Source organism: Struthio camelus, chromosome 3 (genome assembly GCF_040807025.1).
Source record: "Struthio camelus isolate bStrCam1 chromosome 3, bStrCam1.hap1, whole genome shotgun sequence".
In the NCBI taxonomy this organism is placed as follows: Eukaryota; Metazoa; Chordata; class Aves; order Struthioniformes; family Struthionidae; genus Struthio; species Struthio camelus.
In genome coordinates, this window is record NC_090944.1 from 123,340,378 (window position 1) to 123,362,537 (window position 22,160).

A 22,160-nucleotide genomic window follows, 5' to 3' on the forward strand; every position below is an offset into this window, starting at 1 on the left:
CTAAAAAAACAAGACTGAAAAAAACGCAAGTCCTTAAAGGCGTAACCCAAAGTAACTATGGTGTTGCCAATTTTACTTGTGATATTTGCATTAAAAAAGTAAAAAGTTTAATTTTAATTAAAATTGCTCCTAGAATGCCCAATTCATTGTACAACTGCACACTGATTATACTATGAAAAATCCTTTAAATGTCTCCTTTGGCTTCCAAGAATTACACATTACATTTTGCAAAGAACCTCACACAGAAAACTCGCTTGGCCTGATTGGACATTCAAAAGAATCGACAGGACAAAAATGTCTCAGCGTACAACCTTAAGGGATGTAAAATAAAATTGGATTTAACCAAGAGTTAGATGAATTACAGTTCTAGAGAAGAAATTCCACAGTAACTAGCAAATATGCATGATAACCTCGGCAAGAGTCTGTAACGCCATTCTTAAAAAAAGGCCAAGTTGGAACCCAAAAATATCACTCCGTTTTCAATAAGTTGTACTAATTGCAACAATTAAAGTCACCTAAAACTAATTATAAAATAAACAGCCTTTAACTCCTCTATAGCAGTTTGAGAGCTGATCTCAAAACATTTTACAAAAAAGGTAAAAAAAAAAAAAAAAATATATATATATATGGTAGCTTCATACCCTACCTAGTTCTTTGGCTGCGCTCTTTAAGAAGGACTGCATATTTTCTTCCAGTTCATTCATCTTTCCTCTTAATTCTGTCAAGTTAGGATCAAAAGAAGCCTTGACAAGAAATTCATGATTCTCTACCTAGAAAAAAAGAAAAACATCACAAACATTAAAAAAAAAAGTCTCCTTGATCATACATACTGAAATTAATTTATTTTAACCCTTTAGTTCAGTCTGTTTTATATTTTGTTTTGGGGTTTTTTTGTTGTTTAAAAAAAAAAAACACACACAAAGTAATGCACTGATATTTGTGACAACTGTTGGTTGACTGGAGTCTGATTCACTAACAAAAACAAAGCTCAAACACTTTTTCCTCAGAGAATATACTTCATACAAACAAAATATACCAATTTAACAGGCTCATTTACTTTGAAATGGATGCAGTTGCTTGCACATTTTTTCATTTGCATATAAGTAACAGGAGTCGTAAACAGGCACGAAAAAAGTGGGTGGGTGGAAGTGACATTAGTACATATTTCCACAAAATCTGTATGCCACCCTAGACTTACGCAGCTCATCAGGACAGACTGTAAGACGAAGGAGCATTTCAAAACAAGAAGTCTAAAATGGAAGCATCCAAGAGCAATATTTCCTGCCCAAAACACAATCAACAGGTTACGGAAGGAGCTTGTATTATAACACCAAAAATCCTATCCAATTTCAACCCAGTTCTTTTGAGTTGAAGAGCATACCTATTTCCTTATAAGCCAAACATTTTCAGAGGTGATGAACTAATTTGTACCTCATCTTTTTCCTTCTCTCTTCCTCATGCTTCGACTGCTAGGTGTGCATTTCCAATGACATTACAAGCCCACCGTTAAGAGCCTTAAGTTTAATTTGCAAGAGTACATTTGTAATCACTAAACAGAAAACAAACTTGATTTTTAATATATATACTTTTGTATTCAATAAAATATTAGCATTGTTGTCTGTGATATGGAAACTCAATACCGGCTTTCATACTGCTAGCGTTTCCCCCCTAAAAAACAAACCAAAGCAATATTTTCATGAAGCTTCCTCTGGCTGGAAATTATCTGCAAAACTGTACTTACAGCAGCTGTTGCAATCACTTTGCTAAACATACCCGAACAACATACTGGTTTACATATAGTTTTACTTTTCACCCACAAGTGTACGCTAACAAGAGAAGAAAAGGTGAGGTGGGGAAGGAAAGGGAGTTTCACAGTTCCTTCACTCTTTCCCTTAAAACACAAATATCACCACTAGAAAGCACTGAGCAATAGGTGCTGTAACTCAATGAACTACAATTGCAGGCATCTTCTTTTCATTTACAATAAAAGCTTCAGTACTGGAACGCACCAATACAACTTTAAAAGCATTATATTGAAAACTGTGAGGTTTTGCAGCAATTTGAAACAAAGACTGAGAGTGCAATCCGGAGATGAAAGCCACAGCATTACTTATGCACTGAATCGGGAATAGAGGCTAAATAAATTACCATACGAAGAAACTGCATAATACACTGCATATTCAAAGAATTGCTAGTTTCTTCTGGGAATGACCTTCCCCAGACAGGTAATTTGACCTTCCACAGAAGTTGCACACATAAGGCGGAACTGAACCTTTGACGCCCATTTCCTTTGTGCAAATACCAGCATTGCAAGGTGTTTCACTCAGCCTGATACTTCGGTTACGTTTTTGCTGTGTGCAGACGCACCGCAGTGGCATGGCTCTCCAGGTGCCTAACAGGGATATGGACTTCACAAAATAATGAATCATGAGATTTTTAGAGGGCCATCTTAAAATTTGGAAGCATTAAGAAAGGGGTTTAACAAATTTATTCCCTGCAGAAACGTTCCTGTTCATAGGTCTCCTCCTCCCATCCCCTTAATAAAGGGTACTCCTGCAAAAAGAACAGCAAGAAGAACGAACACTTACGACAGAACATGCAGCAGAAAAGACCATTTCTGGTTTTGTAAGGCAGATCCTAGTTCTGAAACAAACTAGAAAAGTCTGACTGCAGCGGCCATGCACTCCGACCACTGTAACAATTGTCTTCGTGAGACAACTGAGGTTGACAGCGGATTGAAAAGTAGTTCTGTTACATGGCTTCAAGAAGCGTTTTGAAACCCAGAATAAGCTGAAAAAAATCCCATGATCTCAGAACAAAGAAGGTTACGTTCCTAAACGTTCACAGTACGTCAGATCCCAGCACAACACTCAATCCGAGTGCTCTCAAATGAATGCTCAAAAGTATAAAATACTTAACATGGGAAGTACAGACTAACATCTCAGCGTAGACAGCACTCTGATAGCTGCGTTTTTACTTGCATGAATCAAGACCCAAGTGAGTCTCACTTCCAAAGGGTTACTCACAGGAAACACCATTTGAATACTCCGGGACGATGCTAAAGGAGCTAAGTGATAAGACAGACTGACCCTTCTGTAAAGGGTTATGCTCTTAGTACCTGAATTCCAAATCTTATAAGAATTCCTAACAAACTTTGAAGGTAGCCCTGCTTTGAGCAGGAGGCCGGAGCAGAAGACTTTCAAAGGTCCCTTCCAAACTAAATTTTATAATTCTATGAAATACAGGAACAGAAGTGACAGCTGATCAACATTTGTTACTGCTAGGTAAATCAATAACCACATCCCACACTTTTTGAAATAAGTTGTTTCTTTTTATGCTAGAATGGTGATCCTGAAAGGATTATTGACATAATTAAGTTGCTATGACAACTTGTCCGGCAATCCCACTCAGAATACAGCCAGGTATTTTATTTGAATTCCCTAAGAATCTAAGAGGAATTGCAAGTCAAAGGTTCAGGTTTTAAAGATCATACAGAAGAAGGTTTATTTTTCAAAAAAAAAAAAAAACAGTGTTGGTTTATCTATAGCCGTTTTAATCTATTCCAGTATCTTTAAAAAAAAAAAAAAAAAAACACAAAACACTACATACCAAATCCAGCACACCAGATTCTACGGGACTTAATTAAAAACAATTAACTCAATATCCTGTTTAGAAGGACAACAAAGCATTTTAAAGTAGAAGTTGAAAAGAAATCTGAAGAGATGGACTATGAAGGGTAAAGGCTTAGAACAGCCGTTAATTTTAAAGAAAATAGAGTCCTAGGGCATAAAAACTGCATCAACAGATGGTCTGTAACTAGTATAAAGCTATAAATTTCTTCATTAGCATATATCATAAATTACAGCAACATGTCATTCAAGCAGTCTTTCCTTAAACAAACAGGAAAACGCAACTGGTGAAAGTATACAGAGTACAAAGAGACCAAAAGCTGCGCTTTTGTCTTTGGAGCAAGACACGCATGTGAAAAATTTGTTAAGTCTGTGCAGTTTTGATAAGTGTCTTTGTTCAACAATTTGCTCTTACTACCACACTCGGCAAATGGGTAGGTAGACCTCATATTTCTACAGTCAGTTGAGCGTGACACTTATGACAACCCTAGAAGCTCCTCAGTTTTTTTTTAAAAGAATGAAACACCGCATTAAGAAAGGAACATTAAATAAAAGTTATTATAAACAACTGGAAGAAATAGTGTACATGGTTTTATAAAACCATGTACATTTCAAAATTTGTTGAACAGATTCTCTAAAAAAAAAAATAGAGTGGGAAAAAAGACGTATAAAATACCCCAGAAACTTTGGCATTGCTTCACCCAGTTAAGCAACAGGACACGGCCAAAAACATGAATTAAGTATTCAGTGTTAACTAATTTATCATTATTTATCTATACTCATCCCATCACCTCTCTGGTACAGATTTAAGGAAGGGATGTTACTTCCAGCTTTCTTTGTTTTCAAGAGGAAAAATTGGCCAAACAACAAAAAAACACCTGCCAGATTTCCCCTTCAAGCTTAGACCTATCATCACTATTTTACAAGCAAGTCTGGATGCAAAACTAAGTTAAGTTAAATAGCTTTCTCTAGTGGGAAATTTCTTCATGCAAGAAAGTCAAGTCAACCTTTATATGCGGGTCAATCATTTTCCAGAGATGCAAACTGCTAGTTATGAAGACTAAATCCTATGAAATAGAATGAAATCTAGTGAACTTTGTAGAAGCAGAGAAATATCGCTAGAGTATATTTTTTAAATATCCTAGATTTGAGGCGCATCACAGTAACATCACTGAACATACAAAGAAAGAACAGGAAAAAGTGATAAACCAATTTCCCTCTTTTAATATTGATTTTTACTTTTTTTTTTTTTTTTTTTTTTTTTTACATCACGACCATAGCATCCATGTATCCAAAGCATTTTGTCAGTGGACTAGATAATTAAGTCAGTGGGTGAACATCCACTTGACAGTCAACTGCTATACCAATATCTGTCCTCATTTAGTCTATTACTAAACTAAAACTACTTAATGTAGATGATCAATTAACTTTGTGAACGTGGAACAGACTGTAAAGTTCAATAAGAAATTTCAATTGCTAAATAAACCCCCTCCTACACGCCATATTGTACCTTATCCATGTCTAATGTTGTTTCTATCATCTCCAGAAACTTTGAGAAGTCAGAGTGGATATCATTAAGCGGCGTTATAAACACTGCCAACAACAACATCTGGTGATCTCCTGTTAAGGAAACACAAACAAGAAGAATTATCATTCACAAAAACACAACTTTCCCAATAGTTAACCAGAATTCCCCTATCCAAGATACACAGCACAATCATACAGAAGGCTAATCTCTATTAAGATTATTTCATGACATACTTACGCACACTTTTTTTTTTTTTTTTTTAATGGTATTGTCCATTTTATATTCTGATTAAGCTATGTATTCTGTCCTCTTCAATCATATCTGCTGGTATTAACTCCCTAATACAAATAAAACTACAGGCAACCAACAGGTAAAAAGCAAACTTGCTGTCTGACGATTACCTCTTCTTGCCCCACGTAAAGCTGAAATGGCTTCATTAAAACTGTATTCTACAACAGCCCATTTTAAAAGGTATGAAGGGGAAAAACAACATTAAAATTTCCATCATCCACCCTTGAGGTTTTTAATTGGTCTTAAATTTAAGTTTCCAGAAATTGGGAACACTTGTTAGGTTCACATTTGGACATAAATGGGAATTGATTTTTTTCAGTCTTTTCCCCCTCCTGCTTAAAAAAGATCTGCTCTAACCAGATCTTTATAGTCACTGTTCTTTGCACTAAACAGGAAGTCATTAAAGTTAGTCCCTTTTCAAATTATATTTTGTCAGTACAGACCCTGTGTATTCAGCATAACTGCATAGCACACAGTCAGAAGTCCACAGAACAATCTTTGAGCACTGACTGTAAAACACAGTTCACTTCGTGCACACATATATTGCCGATTTTGTGAAAGAAATATTTTCGTGAAGCCTACAAATAAGCACTTATTCAACAGCCAGCTGTGAAAACTCCATCAATAAGTGTTTAAATCTTTGCAGTCACTTCCAACTGTAATTTAATCACAAAGAGATTAGCATTATTGACTATATATTTATGAAACGCCTCAAAGAAAATCTAAGGCTGTGAGCCTGCAGCCACTGGATTATGTCCAGAATTCAGCGACTTGCCTCCGATATTCACAGACAAACCTTTGCAAGTTAACAGATAAAGGCAGAATTAAGCTCCAACTATTCCAGAGCTTCCCAATTTCTTACCAGACTAGGCAGAAAAAGATCCTAATCTTTCGTAAGAAAATGTTCCTCAGTAATTGGTAAGAGTCACACGGTCAGGACATGATTATCTAAGGGAATCCCCTCTCTCTCAGCTCTGCAACTCAGATGAAATTTGTTTCCTTTTCCTCGTGTCCTTTTCCTTTTTTCTCAGCTTTTGATGTTAAACCTCTTAACTGATTAGCATCTAATAATAAACAAAAAAGCTTTACGTCACTGAGAGACCACTGAACTTGTACAAACTGAGTCTTTAAAAATATTTAATCCAACTGAAGAACACAGTAATGCAAGAACCAGACAGCATCAGGAACAGACCATTTGAGATGTGAACTTTAGTTATTAACTTGAGTCTATTTGCAGCTGCTTCTATCACTCCTACGTGGTGACTCATGTTTTCATTACAGGAAACAGAAGAACGAACTGTGATGCTAGAGTTTAAACAACTGTAAACGCTCACAACTAAGACAGATCTGAAATAAAGTAAGGTTTTTTTGGCTATTATTCCAGATCTTTCTCTCAATTGCTCGCTCTCATACCACCACCCCCACACACCACTCCCAATACGACAGATTTGAATCAACTTAGAAAATAAAAGGAGGCAGTAAAGAAGGAAGCAGAGGCTGCAAGAGCAGAAAAGTCTCACATTCATTCCTCAGTGTGGATCTAACAGTTACTAGGGCACCAGCTGACAAGAGTGCATGGCACCCACAATATAACGATCCCAAGTACATTTGAATCAAAAAAGATTGTTCTTGAACTTAAAGTACAAATAACAATTTCCTTCTTGAAAGGAGCAAGTAGGGAAGTTTCATGACACCACTTCATTTTCTGAATTAGAAGAGCACATCTTCAGACACTGTAGGGTGATGCCGAATTCAAAAATTAGAAAATAGGGGTTTATTTACATATATTTATGACACAATTCAAACTGAAACATGGCCAAATTAATTTAAACTTTCAATCCATTTTCAGTATCCAAGACCTGAAGGAATTAAACGATTTGATTCGGCAATACTGAGGATTTAATGAAAGTTCTAGTGGCATGCTTTCCCCAAAAGCATACTTTGCATTAAAAGAATCTGAGCAAGAAACATTATTGAAAAATTCTGAATTAAACTCCCATTTATCTTGCTCCTGCATTCATGAAGTCATATAAGAGACATTATTAAAAAAGGAAAAAAGACAAAAAACATGCCAATTTCTGCACCTACTTGACATCGTTAGTATGTGAGCTGCACACAGAAGAGACCTCTATCTACCTCCAAAAGCACAGAGAGATGCGTTTAGTGATTACAAATGCTATCTGCTTCTGGGCAGAGTTTTTAATTTAAATCATAATTTCCTTACTGAAGCACAGCTAAGTGTCCATTACATGCATTAAAGACTTGGATATCAATTTCATTTAAAATCTTTTGTAAACCAAAAAAAAAAAAAAAACCACCCACCAAACACTAACACTTTAAACTTCAAACACTTATCCAGTCAGCAGGCTAGTGAATAAAGGTATGAAAATCAACACCATTATACCACAGAGGTTCACTTAAACGTGACAGTTTGATGGTACACAAGGTCGTACAAAAAATGGTGAGAACAGAACACGCAGCAAAATGGAAACTGGATTAAGTATAATACAGGTTTACCAGAGGTAGATCATACCCAAATAGTGGCTACCTAAGACAAAGCAAATCCTGTAGATCTAGAGCGAGACTCTCCTAAAGCATTCAACATGGTGTCACATGGGATGTTAAGATGGCAGATGGAAGACGCACAGTTGATACAATGATTAGAAGGCAGGTAAACAGGACACGGTTGACTTGCAGAAGATTTATGTGCTGAAAGGATATTTGCAGTACAGTCCCTCTAGCGCTCACACAATCATTAAACTTTTTAAGAAGTGTGAATTAACGATATTGACACACGAATGAAAGAAGGTTGCTTATGAAATTCACTAATATATACATTGTGGAAGGTATCAGTAGAGCAAACAAGCAAAGTAAGTCCAAACAGAACTAAATGACCTTGAAATTTTATTTCATTTCTATTAGTCCAATTTTAACAGTGAGGTGAGGCATTCATAACCAAAAGAACTCCACTGTAAGTAGGGGAATAATTAGCTGAAGGATGGACAACAGCGAAATATGATCACCCCATGACCGACACACCAGTGCAACGCAGTCATAGAGAGTACAGTACTAGAATATGCCAGCAAAATTTTTTTTTTTTTCCCAAAAGCATTAAGGAGGTATTCAAGTCATTGGATGCAGTATGGTAGAAATCCTACTGGAACACAGCATACAATTTTTGTATCCTGCATGAATGCAGGCTTGAAACAAAGCGTCAGACGGAGTTGAGAAGGAAGATTCTTCAGTAGCTCCTTACAGACAAACTTCTCTTAGGAGCTAGATTCTATGCCCCATCAATTTCAGCAATGAACAAATGCTCCCCTCTGCCAGCAACAGTGAAACAATTTGATGATTTAGTCTCCTTTCCTGTTTTTTTTCTAAACGTCTTCTTCATTCATTACCCCCTCCTCAACTTCCACCATCCATAAAAACAATTATCTCAAGAAAGCAATGCTTTACATTGAGGAAACGGCAATCACTGCTATTTGCTTTATGTTGCAGTTGACTCACCTCCCAAGACACATTAATCAGAAAATAAAGTTCTGAAACTCACAGATGCTTAGAGTTGCCAGGAAATGTCTGACTTTTAATCTCCTGATGAGTTAAAAGATTTGTTTAGTCTCAAACAGGAAAATCATCACACGCAGTCTGAATCAGCCACATTTGAAACTACCCGGCCATTCTTGTATTTTAAACCAAGGCATACAAGTACAAAGAAAAATAAAAATAACACACTTCACCTATTTCAAATTATTATTTTAGATACACTGCTGATAAATGCCCTACCAAGGCTAAGTGATTTATGTATAAAACAGCAAGAATCTTTTGCAATCCGTTAATTTACGCAGAAAGCAAGCTTAGCAGTTTGCCTCACAGCTTGGTCCGCAGGACATCTAAAAACGGATTGTTTTCATAGCCAAGTATAATGACAGAGAAACTCTGTTGATTCAAATGACAAGTGACAGAAAAAGAAGAGGAGACATCAAGACGGTATATTGAACTAATATCTCAGAGGAAGACAGACATTCCAGGTCTCCAGGCCAGATGAAAAACAAGCAAAGCCTGCTTGGAAATGTCAGTGACATGGCTGAGGCTGCTAAACTGTGGCACAGCTCTTGTAAAAAAAAAAAAAAAACATTATTTCTGCCAGTTTCCTACCAGTTTCAGATTTTAACTGCTTTTGAAAATAACACAGCCACTATCCCAGAATTCATTTCTTTTTAGATTAATGTTTCAGAAGATAAACTTCATTACTTCAAGCCATAAAACTATAGTACTGAAGAGTATAAGGTATCTTGGGTAATATCACTGTCTGCTCAAACACACTAACAGAGATTTTTGTACCTGCACCATTTCAAAAATTCTTCTTTAAGGTTTTGGTGCTTGCTTTATTGAAAGAGATTTTAAAACAAATTAATGGGCTTCTACAAAAACACGCTTCCTGCCAGCCTAGGGCAGGCTTGAAAACGACTGCTATTGCTACATTGAATCACCTCCCTATCACACCGACACCATATCTTATTATGCTGCTTCTTGATAACACATGGAAAAGGAAAAGAAATAGCAGTGTTTTTATTTTCTAGACTTGCTTGTCATAACATTGAGCTTTCTTCCAATAAAGGTCAGAAGAAAGCCTCTTGTGTTACTCATCTCAAATACGGAAAAAATTTTACCATTTCCAAAGGAAATACATAAATACCACTACAATTCAGATGGAAAAAATAGTTTTAACTACAACTCAAAGTGCACGTGCAAACAACTATCTTCAAAAGGAATGCAACAATGCTGTATGGAGGGTTTTCATAATACACACACATAACCGGTCAAGATTTCTTAGAAACAAGCCAACCTCAAAGAGTACCGCACCATCACCTGACAGCTCAAGTGTTTTAGCTACACACTAATTGGAACACTTCTTTAGGTAAAGTTCTTGCTACGTTCACATTTAAGCATTGACTGATTTTTCACAATTTCATCACATTTCAAATTCAAATATCTTTATGCCTTATCCCTGCCACAAAAATACACAGAACAAAAGCAATCTTTGGAAATCTACACACTGTTTCTTGGCATTATCACTATTATAAAACACTGAAGAATAGACAGGGGATGGCATTACCTTCATGTTTTTCTAGCGCTTGTACAACGTTAGGCAGTTGATTAATAGCCTGATACATTCGGTAACAGTCCTGTAAGGTTGCCGCTTGCCTCTGAAATTTCTTTGCTAGCCGGTTGAGATCTGGGAAGCGACGTAAAAGATCTTCCTGAAGGCACTGACGTAGTTCTGGATCTACCACAAAGGCTTCAACCAAATTCAACCTAAATGAAAAGTCCAGAACATGAATTAGCATGGCATGGTCTATAAGGCTTTTGTTTGAGTAATTAGAATGAAGACAGCTGTCTGGCAAGTTCTACCTGTCCTTTCTCTATGGATGTGTTCATTGGCCAACTCTCCTGATAAAACAACAAATGAAACTAGAACAATGTATGAGCCGAAAAAACTAAGGATTTTTAAACTATGTTATGCTTCCGTAACATATACAATTGGGATATCTAATTTACAACTCTGGAGTGAAAGTGTTTCAAGCTCAAATGTTAACATCTGTTCAGTAGGTATGTTCAAGCCCAGAAACTTTGAGATTAATTCCTTTCCTGCCCCATAGAAAGTAAACCAGTAATCCATGAAAGAACAGACTCTAAGTAGGAAAGAAAAAAACAAAAACAAAACACGAAACACTGCCAAAAAGAGTCCTTGGCAAAGTTCAGCTGCCTGTGCTCAAGGCCAACTTTGATACCAACTTTGATACAGTGCAGCTGCGCAACCGTGGATCACAGAATCAGAAACTTCGAGATTGGAGGGGGCCTCTGGATATCATCTAGTCCAAAGCCCTGTTCAAAGCAGGGTCAGCTAAAGCAGGTTGGTCAGGGCTATGTCCAGTCACATTTTGATCATCTCCAAGGAGGGAGACTCCACCACCTCTTTGGGTGATTTGCTCCTGTGTTTGACCACTCTCAGTAAAAAAAGTTTTCTTATGTTTAAATGGAATTTCAGGTATCTTAGTGAAAAATATGCTGCCTCTTGTCCTTTCACCGCACACCACTGAGAAGAGTCTGGCTCCATCTTCTTTACTCCTTCCCAATACGTATTTGCACGCATTGGCGAGATCCCCCCAAGTCTTCTCTTCTCCAGGCTGAACAGTCCCAACTCTCGCAGCCTTTTCTTGTACGACAGATTGCTCCAGTCCCTTAATCATCTTAGTAGCCCTTCACTGGACCCACTCCAGTATGTCCATGCCTCTATTGTACTGGAGAGCCCAGACCTGGACCCAGCACTCCAGACACGGCCTCACCAGTGCGGAGTAGAGAGGAAGAATCGCCTCCCTCAACCTGCTGGCAGCACTCTTCCTCACGCAGCCCAAGAGGCTGTTGGCCTTCTTTGCACAAGGGTACACTGTTGGCTCATGGTCAGCTTGGTGTCCACCAGGACCCCTAGGTCCTTCTCCAGCTAGTCACCCCCGGCCTTACTGGTGCATGGGGTTACTCCTCTCCTGGTGCAGGACTCCTCATTTCCCTTGTTGAGCTTCACGAGGTTCCTGCTGGCCCATTTCTCCAGACTGTCGAGGTCCCTCTGAATGGCAACACAACTACCGCACATCAGCTACTCCTCTTGGTTTTGTATCACCCACAAACTTGCTGAAGGTGCACTCTGTCCCATCATCCAGGTCATTAATAAAGGCGTTAAACAATACTGGCCCATGTTGACCCCTGGGGGACACCACGAGTGGCTGGCCTCCGGCTAGACTTTGTGCTGCTGTCTCACAAGCCTTTGAGCCCAGCAGTTCAGGCAGCTCTCAGTCGACCACCCTATCTAGTTATCTAGTCCATGCTTCATCAGTTTGTCCACAAGGATGTTATGGAGTCAAGAAAAACCACATCCACTGCTCTCCTCTTATCCAAAGAGCTAGTTATTTCATTGTAGAAGGCTATCAGGAGTCGTTTCCCCTTTGTAAATCCATACTGACTTCTCCTAGTCACCTTCCTGTCCTTAATATGTTTGAAAACGGCTTCTAGGATTTATTTACTCAATCAGTTTCCCAGGGATCAAGCAAGGTTGACTGACCTGCAGTTCCCCAGGTCCTTCTTCTTACCTTTCTTGAGGACCGAAAGAGAGCAAACGTCACTCCTGTCTTCAGGAACCTCTCCCAGTCACCATAACCTTTCAAAGACTGTCAAAACTGGCCTCACAGTGATGTAGGCCAGCTCCCTCGCACTCATGAGTGCATCCCATGAGGCCTCACGGACTTGTGCATGTCCACTGTAGTGTTGGAGTCTCTTTTTTTTTTTTTTTTTTTTTTTAAATATTCCCTAACTTGATCTTCCTCTAGTGAGGTAAGAGTTCACTGCTCTATGCTTTCCCACAGGTCTCAGGGGCCTGGGATTCCTGAAGGCAGATCTTACCAATAGAGACTGTTGTGAGGAGCTGTGCAAGAAAGCTGTGAGAAGCCTTGTCTGGGGCCTCCCCACCTTCATTCAGGAGCTGTGTTTAAGCTCTGACATTGGTTCTTGTTCAAGCAATGCTGCAGCCATGCCCACGTTCAGCCACATATGTCACTGATCCAGAGCAGGACCCACTGACTTGACTTCTTCACTTCACCTCAGACCAGCACTATGGACTTGCCTGGAGACCCAGACTGTTGGCTGAACCTGGTTACCAGACCCATCCTGCTTGCCTCACCTAGGTACTATGGGTCTGGGCCCTTGCCAGTGAGGGTACTGCCTCCATCTGCCTTGTTGTCACCATCAGCTTCCAACTCACCTTCCCTTGAGGAGCAGCCTGCCCTTGCTGCTGCTTCCCGACACTTTTTTTTAAAACCTCACTGTTAACTACAAAATTTTAGGCTTAATTAAAAAAAAAAAGAGGAGTCCTGTTTCAGACTTCTTAAATGTTTATATAAACATTTCTAAAGTGCTGAAAGCAAGCACAGATCGCAGTAAGAAGCGACAGAGTATCAAAATATATTTTCCCCACTACAATGTGACAGAACTTCCACACACTTTCCTGTTTGCACTATCCAGTCAACGTTACTGTCTTCAAATATTTGTATTACCTTGCATTTGCAGTTAAACAAAAAATTCAGATTGTTTTTGTTCCAGAAAGCGTTCCTTGGTCACACTTCTGTCGATAACTCATACTCCTAAAGATTTACATCTACACATCTATTAGAGGAAGTAAAATATGACACGACCCGCATAGTAAGGGAGAACTATACCCCTTTCAGAGACCCCTGCACATGATACACTTTCCTAATCTGTGGTTAATCACATTAACATGGCAATATCTTGGCGTCAGCAGAGCAGTTGCATTTAGGGGAGACACAAGCAGAGAAAGGACAGCTCTCACCACACTATTGCTACCATTCTGCTGACTGTCAGAAAATTATATCTCTTTCAATAACATGCTCCTGAAGTACACATTTGCAAACTCCGTTGGAAATTGTGAAAGTGAGAATTTCTACATTACACAATGCAGTTTTCTGCGGAGAGAGCTAGTAGCTAGAACTAGGATACAGACGTTAACAGAGCCAGCGAACAAGTCTGTACATACAAATTTCAACAGGGATGTCTTTCAGTTGCAGAAAGTGTTCTACTCGCACTGTTCCAATGAACTTTCTGTATTTTACCGGACAAAATCAGCCAAAAAGACAAGAAAAGAATCCTACCTCTGCGTTCACCCACCCAACTATTACCTTATTAAGTAAAGATTGACATTACTGACCCATAACGGCGCTTTGTTTCCAAAAAAAGTTGAAAACATGAAGAGTGCCTAAAAGATATATTAAAACTTCAGCATGCAGACAGAGCTTGTGAGAAGTAGACAGGAATATACTTAAGAAATGTACTGCAAGAATACAGAGCAAGATCTTAATAGCGATGTTTTCATTATGATGTTATATAACATCATATTAGCCAAGTATACTTCAATTCTGAACCCTCTTGGTGTTTTCTGAGCACACTTTCTAGCTTTCAGGCTTCTGTCAATTGGCTTCGAAAAAGTGTTAAATGATTTTATCTGTTAGAGCAGGTACATTGCCATATTTATGAAAAGTCCCTGCAATTTACCTAGCAGACCTGACTTAACGTTCAGCCAACGAACTCTTCTCTCAGAAGCAGCAGCAATTAGTGATGTAGCAGACTTTGTAAAGACCAGATGTTGCTCCCTCTCTCTCTCTCTCTCTATATATACACATATATACATACAAAAGTTACTTGATGCAACTGCTTAAGCATCCTAAATATAAGCCCGCTAAACACCTACCACCACTCCTCAGGGGATTCCAGGAGGAATAAATCCCATCTGCAGAGCTTCTCCTCAGGGCATCTTAAGCCTCTGTCAGAGCTTACTGAAACTAGGGACAACCTCTGGCAACTTGCTCCTCTTCACAGGAAGAGCATCACTTAATCATTTTTAGTCTTGTAATTGCTTGCTTTGGCAAAACACTTGCCAAACAAGTAAACACTTTTGTAAACACTTGCCTTGGCAAAAACAAGACAGGATTCCCTGAAAGCTTGTCCCTAATGTATACACATATGTTCTTATTGCTGCCTCGTTCGTTTGCTCTTTAACACTTAGAGTTACTGCAAACACACGAGTATTTTATTATTCTGAAGTTATATCTTTTCACTTCCCAGGTGACATGCAGGATTCATATTACTTCTCAACAGTCAAAATGTTACCACACATCACTCCAGAGAGAGAGGTCAGCAGTCATAAATATATTTGTGTCTTCTTATCTGCAAAGCTGCACCAAGTTCTAATTTAGGGGAAAAAATAAAAATAAAGAAAAACACCCTCACCCTTCTTCACTTCAAGAAGCACTAGGAAGAAAGTAAAAAGACATTTGGAGAGCTTATCCAACTGTAAAAATTGATTTTAATCTAGAAAAATTACTACTTTTGACTGGGGTAGGAAACCAGTATTAGGTCATTTTATCCAAACTGGTTAAACTACAGACAACTCCATGACTTCTACATTAAAAATTCCAGTATAAAAACTATTTTGTCTGGTTTTGATGACCAATCTCAGCCACGCAACAACGTGCAACATTCAAGTCTGTCCTCTACGTTAGGTCACATCTTGGCTTCTGATCGCTTACGTTTAAGTCCAGAGTATTTCATGCAATAGCCTTTCCAAGAAGTCCTTACTCAATCAATATTCCTGGCAGTCACACATACACATTCAACCACTTTTTGAATCTTACTGCTTTTTATACTTGGAAAAAACTCACAGCAACAATTCCTACAATACCACATTATAATCTTACTTTTAAAACTCAACTGCACAGAGGCTTGTCCAGATATATATAGAAGCCTAATGCCTTTTCTGAGTCCGTGAAAAGCTCTGTAAGAGACAGATTACATTCCTTCTTCCTTTATACATTGTTTTCTACCTATTCTCATTAGGAAAACAACCTGTCCCTGTTCTGTCCAATCACTCAGCCTGTTCTAGTTTCTACTAAAAGTTTGGCCCTGACTCGTGTCACCTATAAAACATTGGTACCTCATTAGCAAACTCCCTATCCTGACCATTGGAGAGTATCTCCAATGCAGCTCTTCAGACCCCTGAGTTTACCTTTGCCAAGATTAAAACTGACCATTTCCCCCCGCCGCCCCGGCTTGTGCCTTTTAGACAATACTATACAAACAACTCCTCCGCTTTCATTCCATGACTCCCGCGGCTTGTTAAACAGCCTCCTGGGTAAGAACTTGTCAAAGGTATTCTGAAAGGCCTAATTTATTCTATTTTTTATTTTTTGTCCACTACAATGACAAGTTCAAAGAGTTCCACGATCAGTAAGATACAATTTTCCTCTGCCAAAATCAGGCTAATTAGACTAACATCTCATGACCTTCCTAGTAGTGTTCTATTTTCCCTCTCTACATTTGCCAACCACAAATATAAGGCTGACAGGTTTATGTACGCTCCACATTTTGCATAACAATTCCCTGTACTGTTAAAATGCATGCAAGGATGCTGAACAGAAAGGCCTACATTAAGATAATACAACTATAAGTCATGCCTGTTACTCATACATAACAATGAAATCAAGTGGTAGTTTTTATTTAATGTAAAGCTCATGACTGAAGAAACAAAACAACGTCAACAACATCCAAGAAAGAAGTATAACTGAACAACTGCTGACAATGTTGCGTAACTTGTCTCTCCTGCAAAGCAGAAATGGAAAGGAAAATAAATCAAATTTTGTACCGCTGACCTAAGGAATCACAGTCAAGATAACAATTATAACCAGAGAAACTTTGTCAGGAAATAAATTAAATCGTAATTCCAAGACTGCTGTTTAAATTGACGTTTTGTTATTTTTGTGGTTTAATTTGCCAACTAACGGAACTCAAAACCAAACACAACTACTTTTCCTGAACTGGGAAGTGATATCCCACGTTTTTTTTCTTCCTGCTATTCAAAATCTTAACTACTCCTCAGCTTTGAATTCCGTGCAGCAACAAGCAACGTTAGACTCAACGTGCTCTTCTAGAAGAAAAATAGTATATCCAAGTTTCTGCTGAATTTTCTGAATCCAACTGCAAGCATTTCACCCTTTCCCATGCTATATTGTTGCTACGAGGTGCAACTCAAACTACTATTAACAGACAAAAGACTGTTAATACGCTACAAAGAGAGAGAGAAAACAATCTGTCATAGATCTAATTCATAAGGAACAAACTCTTTCCTAAGTCTCATCACAATGTTTCTGTTCCACTGAGGATTACATCCCATTTGACATCACAAGAGATCGCTTCTTCCACTGCTGTGTCTACGCAGCATTTTTCTTCACAACTTTAAGGTTATCACATTTAATGCTGCCATAACACAGAAGGTTAAACTGTATTTCTACGCTTTTATAGAGTTAGATATAAAATAGTTTAACAGGAAAACATTAATCAAGCCTGATTTGTATACAGATTTCATTAAAGCGTGAAAAGAATTCTGCCTGTAGAAGCATCTGAACTAATAGATTAAAATAAACAACCAAACAAGAGGTAGAGAATTTCTTTTGTTAGAGTGAATAGGACATTTTTAAGTGCCTAGGTAAGATGGCCAGCACATAAAACTAATAATCCAGTGGACGGTACTACAAGCAGAGTTACAAAGCACCGAGGTTTGAATCCCTCCTCCCCAGACTTTCTGCAAGACCTTGGGCAATTCTATTCCCCTGTTCTTTGCGTGCACAGGAACAAGAACACTTCCTCCAAACAGCTCTGCTCAGAAGAAGGACCCTGAAATTTTTACCATGTTATGAAATCAGAACCCATAAATAAAACAGTAAGATATATTATTACTAGAGTAACAACTTAAACGGCTAACGTAAGTTGGCATTTATCTTGTGAAAAACGGATCTTCTCAGCAACAGCACTAAAAACTCCACATGACATGAGGAAAAAAGAAACGTTAGCACTGAAATCAAAATGAAGAATGCACTCTTACTGGAGAAAACTAATTCCTTCTAAAAAGATATTAAAGACCGTTAACCTCTCTTCCATAAACTAGACAAGAGTGAAATTTTCTGAAGAGCATATAACTGTATCCTATGTCAACTAAAGATTTTCTATGATTAAAGATTAAGAAAAACTTTTCTATTTAACTGTTCAACCTGACTACAATAATATGCTTCCCTGCCAAAATTTAAGAACCGCTTTAAGATATGTTAAGGCTTTCATTCCATTATAAAAGTTTCAGTACATGCATAGTTGCATCAGCTTAATTTTAGACTTTGTTTACACAAAGGAAAGTTGAAAACACCTTGTGGACCCTTGTTTTGGTTTCCCTCAGGTTTCTTTAAAATTCAAATCTCTTCTTAACCCAAAGTAACCGAGTTAAGCCCTCTGAGGACACGCATAACGCGGACATATAAAACTGAGTCAAAGCTAAGCAAATTCTTCTCTCCTAAAACTATGGAAATTACCAGAATAGTATAGTAAATTAGTAGTAAATCGCAGGCTCAGGCTCTCTCTAATATGAGGACAGGGCAGAACAAAGCCACTGTGCTACCCGCTTTAATTGCCTTTTACTCCCCTTCTCTTCTCCACACAACGTTGTGATTCTAACACTGGAAAAAGGTCACACAAAAACTACAGCAATTTGTTGTAATTGAATAATAACGATATTTGTGTTTTCCAACCAGAAATACACAAGTTGTTTTACTCATTTTTCTTCACAAACTTTTCCTTTCGGACCCAATCATTCTCTAGACATTTTTCTCCCTTACAAAAACGAGCCCGCGTACAGTTGTTACAGCCCTGGGTAAGCAATAAATGCTACCTTAAATCTGCAAAGCCCTTTTCATGGCAAAGAATCCCTGCATGCATAGCCTTTGAAGTATTAAGATAAGCACCATTATGGGAACATAGGCGCCTAAGTTAGATTCCTGAAGTCCAGCACTGAGATTCCCCTTACTCTAGCTCACACATCTTAGCAGCAGAAAATCATACTGACCAAGTAGCTGTCTAGAGTCATGAATAATCAGAGTTGTTACATCAATTTATAAAAATAAGTCAGAAGTTCTCAGACAAGCATCAAGAAATTATGCAAGACACCTATTTTTAAACAATCTACAACACACTTTCGAGAGTCCTTAGCTTCTCAAATCTTTAGACAAAAGAATTCGTTAGAAAACAAGAACAGGAGCAGAGGGGAGAGGAAGGAAGGAAAGAAGTCATTCACTAATTTCACAATATGCTATTTCAATAGCCAATTAACTCCCCCCCCCATCCTTTTCTCTTGCATTAAAGAGAAAAAACCATCCCCCCCCACACACATACATCCCAAGTGCATAGAATAATTCTTGTAAAAGTAAATCGGAAAGAGAACACAGAACCTGAAGCATACACACATCAGCAGCTTGAGACAACAACACAGGCAAAAATTAGTTCATGTTTCTCAAACACCACAGGCTTAACATCACTGAGCTTCTCCATCCCCCACTCAACTTACACTTTGACAAGTGGTTTCCCGAGATTCTGTGCAGAAAGAAATGGCTCTAGCTTCTGACACTAAAGCGATCCTCCGGTAGGTGGCAATAGCCACCTAAGAAGCAGGAACAGCCTTTCATGGGACTTGCCCCAAGTGTGGTTCTTCCAGTACTTTGAAGATGCGGGGTTTTTGTTTCATCAACAGCTAAGAAAACTGTTCTCTAAATGAGTTGTATACACACCTCTCTAGCACACCTTACCTAGGAGAGCCTCCAAAGCAGAGGGTCAGAATTTTTCTTTCACGTAAATGGATACAAGTTAGTACCCCAATATTTCTAGGGTCCAAAATTCAAAGTCTGGGTTAGTGTTAGCAGCCGTTCATCCTCAGACTGAATGAGTTCTCTTTCAGCCCTCGCTGCCGCCACCTCCCCCACAAATATGCCTGCATACACAAAGGCCTGTAGTTCCCAAGCAGGCAGTCCAGCAAATTCCAGAGGCCTGTGCAAGGGCCTCGCACCTAGGTAAACAGCAAGGTTTTTTCCTTATTAACTCTGCCATAGACCTGCCTGCATCTTAACAGGTATCCGCTTCCACACTAAACAGCTCAAGCTCTCCTTTCCTTTCCCACCTTTTTCCACCCAAACCGTGAGATCTGCTGTCACTTCTTTATAGCGTGTTATCAGAAAATTGTCCGCTTCCTCAATAAACAACATATTATAAATGCTTTTGTAGTATCACATGGCCTCTCTGTGGCTTCCCCCCCCCACCCCACAAAAAAACAGTTACAACCTGAAAAAAACTAAAATAAGCGAAAACGTAACTGGCCTATAGAAAACAACTTTCAAGAACGTAGCAACAGAACAACAATGTATTTGTCGCCAATTGAGTTTAAAGTGCCTTACTGCTTTACGTGGCAGATGTGAAATTACTGGCTTCCAACAGTAAAAAGACACTGCATAGTAGAGAGGGTAGACTGACAAAACAGCAAACCAGGAACAAAGTGCTCTGTGGTAAAATGTTTAAGAAAAATGTGACGGATACGTTCTAAAAAAGACAATGCTGTCATCCTAGTAAAGTTACAAGTTATCTTTGTACTACAATGAACATCCTGGCTTCTTAAGACTTTGCGATAATGGCCAGTTCTAGAACCGGCCACGTTTTCAGATTTTCTTCTTCTGCAGGAACAAAAAAAATACGAAAATCAACTGTGACCTGGCTCACAGGTCTGGTCTGAAAGCCGGTGAGCACCAGAGGGGCTGGCCTGCTCCTTACAACCTGCCACACAAGCAAGCCATGCCATACGGAAGAACACCAAACAGGCCAACACTACAGGTGATGCTTCTGGTAGCAGTCTCCTCCTTAACACACCTTCTGTTTTGTGGCTGTGTCAGCTTTCCACCTGTGTGGATCCCTGCACCATATCACTGTGGGATCACACTGCTAGGCATGGACATGCCCTATCATACCTCAGTGTTGGCTTAAACTGACCAGGAAACCACATCTTCAGGCCACAGCCCTACAAATACTTTGCAGGTGGCAAAAACCAGCACTGCCACCAAAAAAAAGGATCTACCCTGTTGCTCTTCACCCTCTCATGCGTCCTCCCTCAACTCAAAAGTGAACTCTAGTTAAGGAATCTGCATGCAAGCATCTGATGCCCTTAGGATGCACTTAGTGCTAGGCATCCAGAATTTGACCTTCATTTCGGTATTACAAAATCAGTCTTTTCACAGATCGACAGCTTTTTTTTTTTTTTTTTTAAACATCAAATGTGTAACTCGAGGCAACTGACTACTTCTTGTAACCCTACTGAAGTAGATAGACCCTTGTCACACAGAGTCCAAGCTTTTATAGGCAGGGTTAGACCCTCGGGCGGGAGACAGAAAACCTACAGCACGCACTTCCAGAGCGCTTGGTGCACAGAGCGTGCTACTAAGCAGCTAGAGCAAAGCGCTCCACAGCGGGCTACCTGCTGTTTAACCAGAAAGACTAAGCAATATTATAGAGAGACACATCCAAGTAATCTCCTGCCTTTTTAAATTTTCCTAATTTAGTCCCCAGACCATCTTACTATGAAAAGAATACTGGATATTTGCAACTTCAGCAGGATTTGCTTTTAAGTTAGTTTTTAAAGGAACTCAGTACATACGTTCTTCCAAAGATCTGCGTTCACTCCCCTCCATCAATTATATTTACATAACAAAATTAATATGCAGTAGGGAGGCAACAGACTCTTCTCCACCCTATATGAATTGCTGTATGTATTATTTGCACATTATGTCAAAGTCTAGAGATTGCAAATTAAAGCCCTCAGATTATATCAAGGATTCCAGGCACAAAACAACTAATTTCTGTATTAATTAAGCAAAGCTTTGGAAGTTGCATGTATTGAACTGTGAGGCTTTCTATCAAGCAAGGCGCTCAGAAAACAAAACAAACCAGGATGATCAGAAAACGCGCCACTGCCTCCAGTACGTTTTTTCCCCAAGATACTTAACAATACTCTTACTTATTCTGAAATAGGTTTCTGAAACTCATTATTTTTGTACAAGTGCTTAAAAATTTTCTGATCCCAGCAGATTAGGAAGGTAAAGAATATTTTTCTGCTGAAGAATCAGTTGTTATTAAAGTCTCAGATCTTATCCTTGCCAGCGCGATACCATTTGAGGCAATCAGGATTTTGCTCCTGATACAGATTGCTGCAAAGGCAGTATTTTTAGACTCTG

General features: G+C 38.8%; 1 protein-coding gene across 2 annotated transcripts in view; it reads right to left on the reverse strand.

Moving 5' to 3' along the window:
- MSH2 (mutS homolog 2) overlaps positions 1–22,160 on the reverse strand; it is a 54,505-nt gene that overhangs the window by 15,481 nt on the left and 16,864 nt on the right. For both annotated transcript variants that reach the window (XM_068940067.1, XM_068940066.1), the window contains exons 7-9: positions 10,568–10,767; positions 5,140–5,249; positions 647–770 (exon numbers count right to left, since the gene is read on the reverse strand). In XM_068940067.1, coding sequence (XP_068796168.1) covers positions 647–770; positions 5,140–5,249; positions 10,568–10,767 — 434 coding nt within the window. The remainder of the gene's footprint in view (positions 1–646; positions 771–5,139; positions 5,250–10,567; positions 10,768–22,160) is intronic.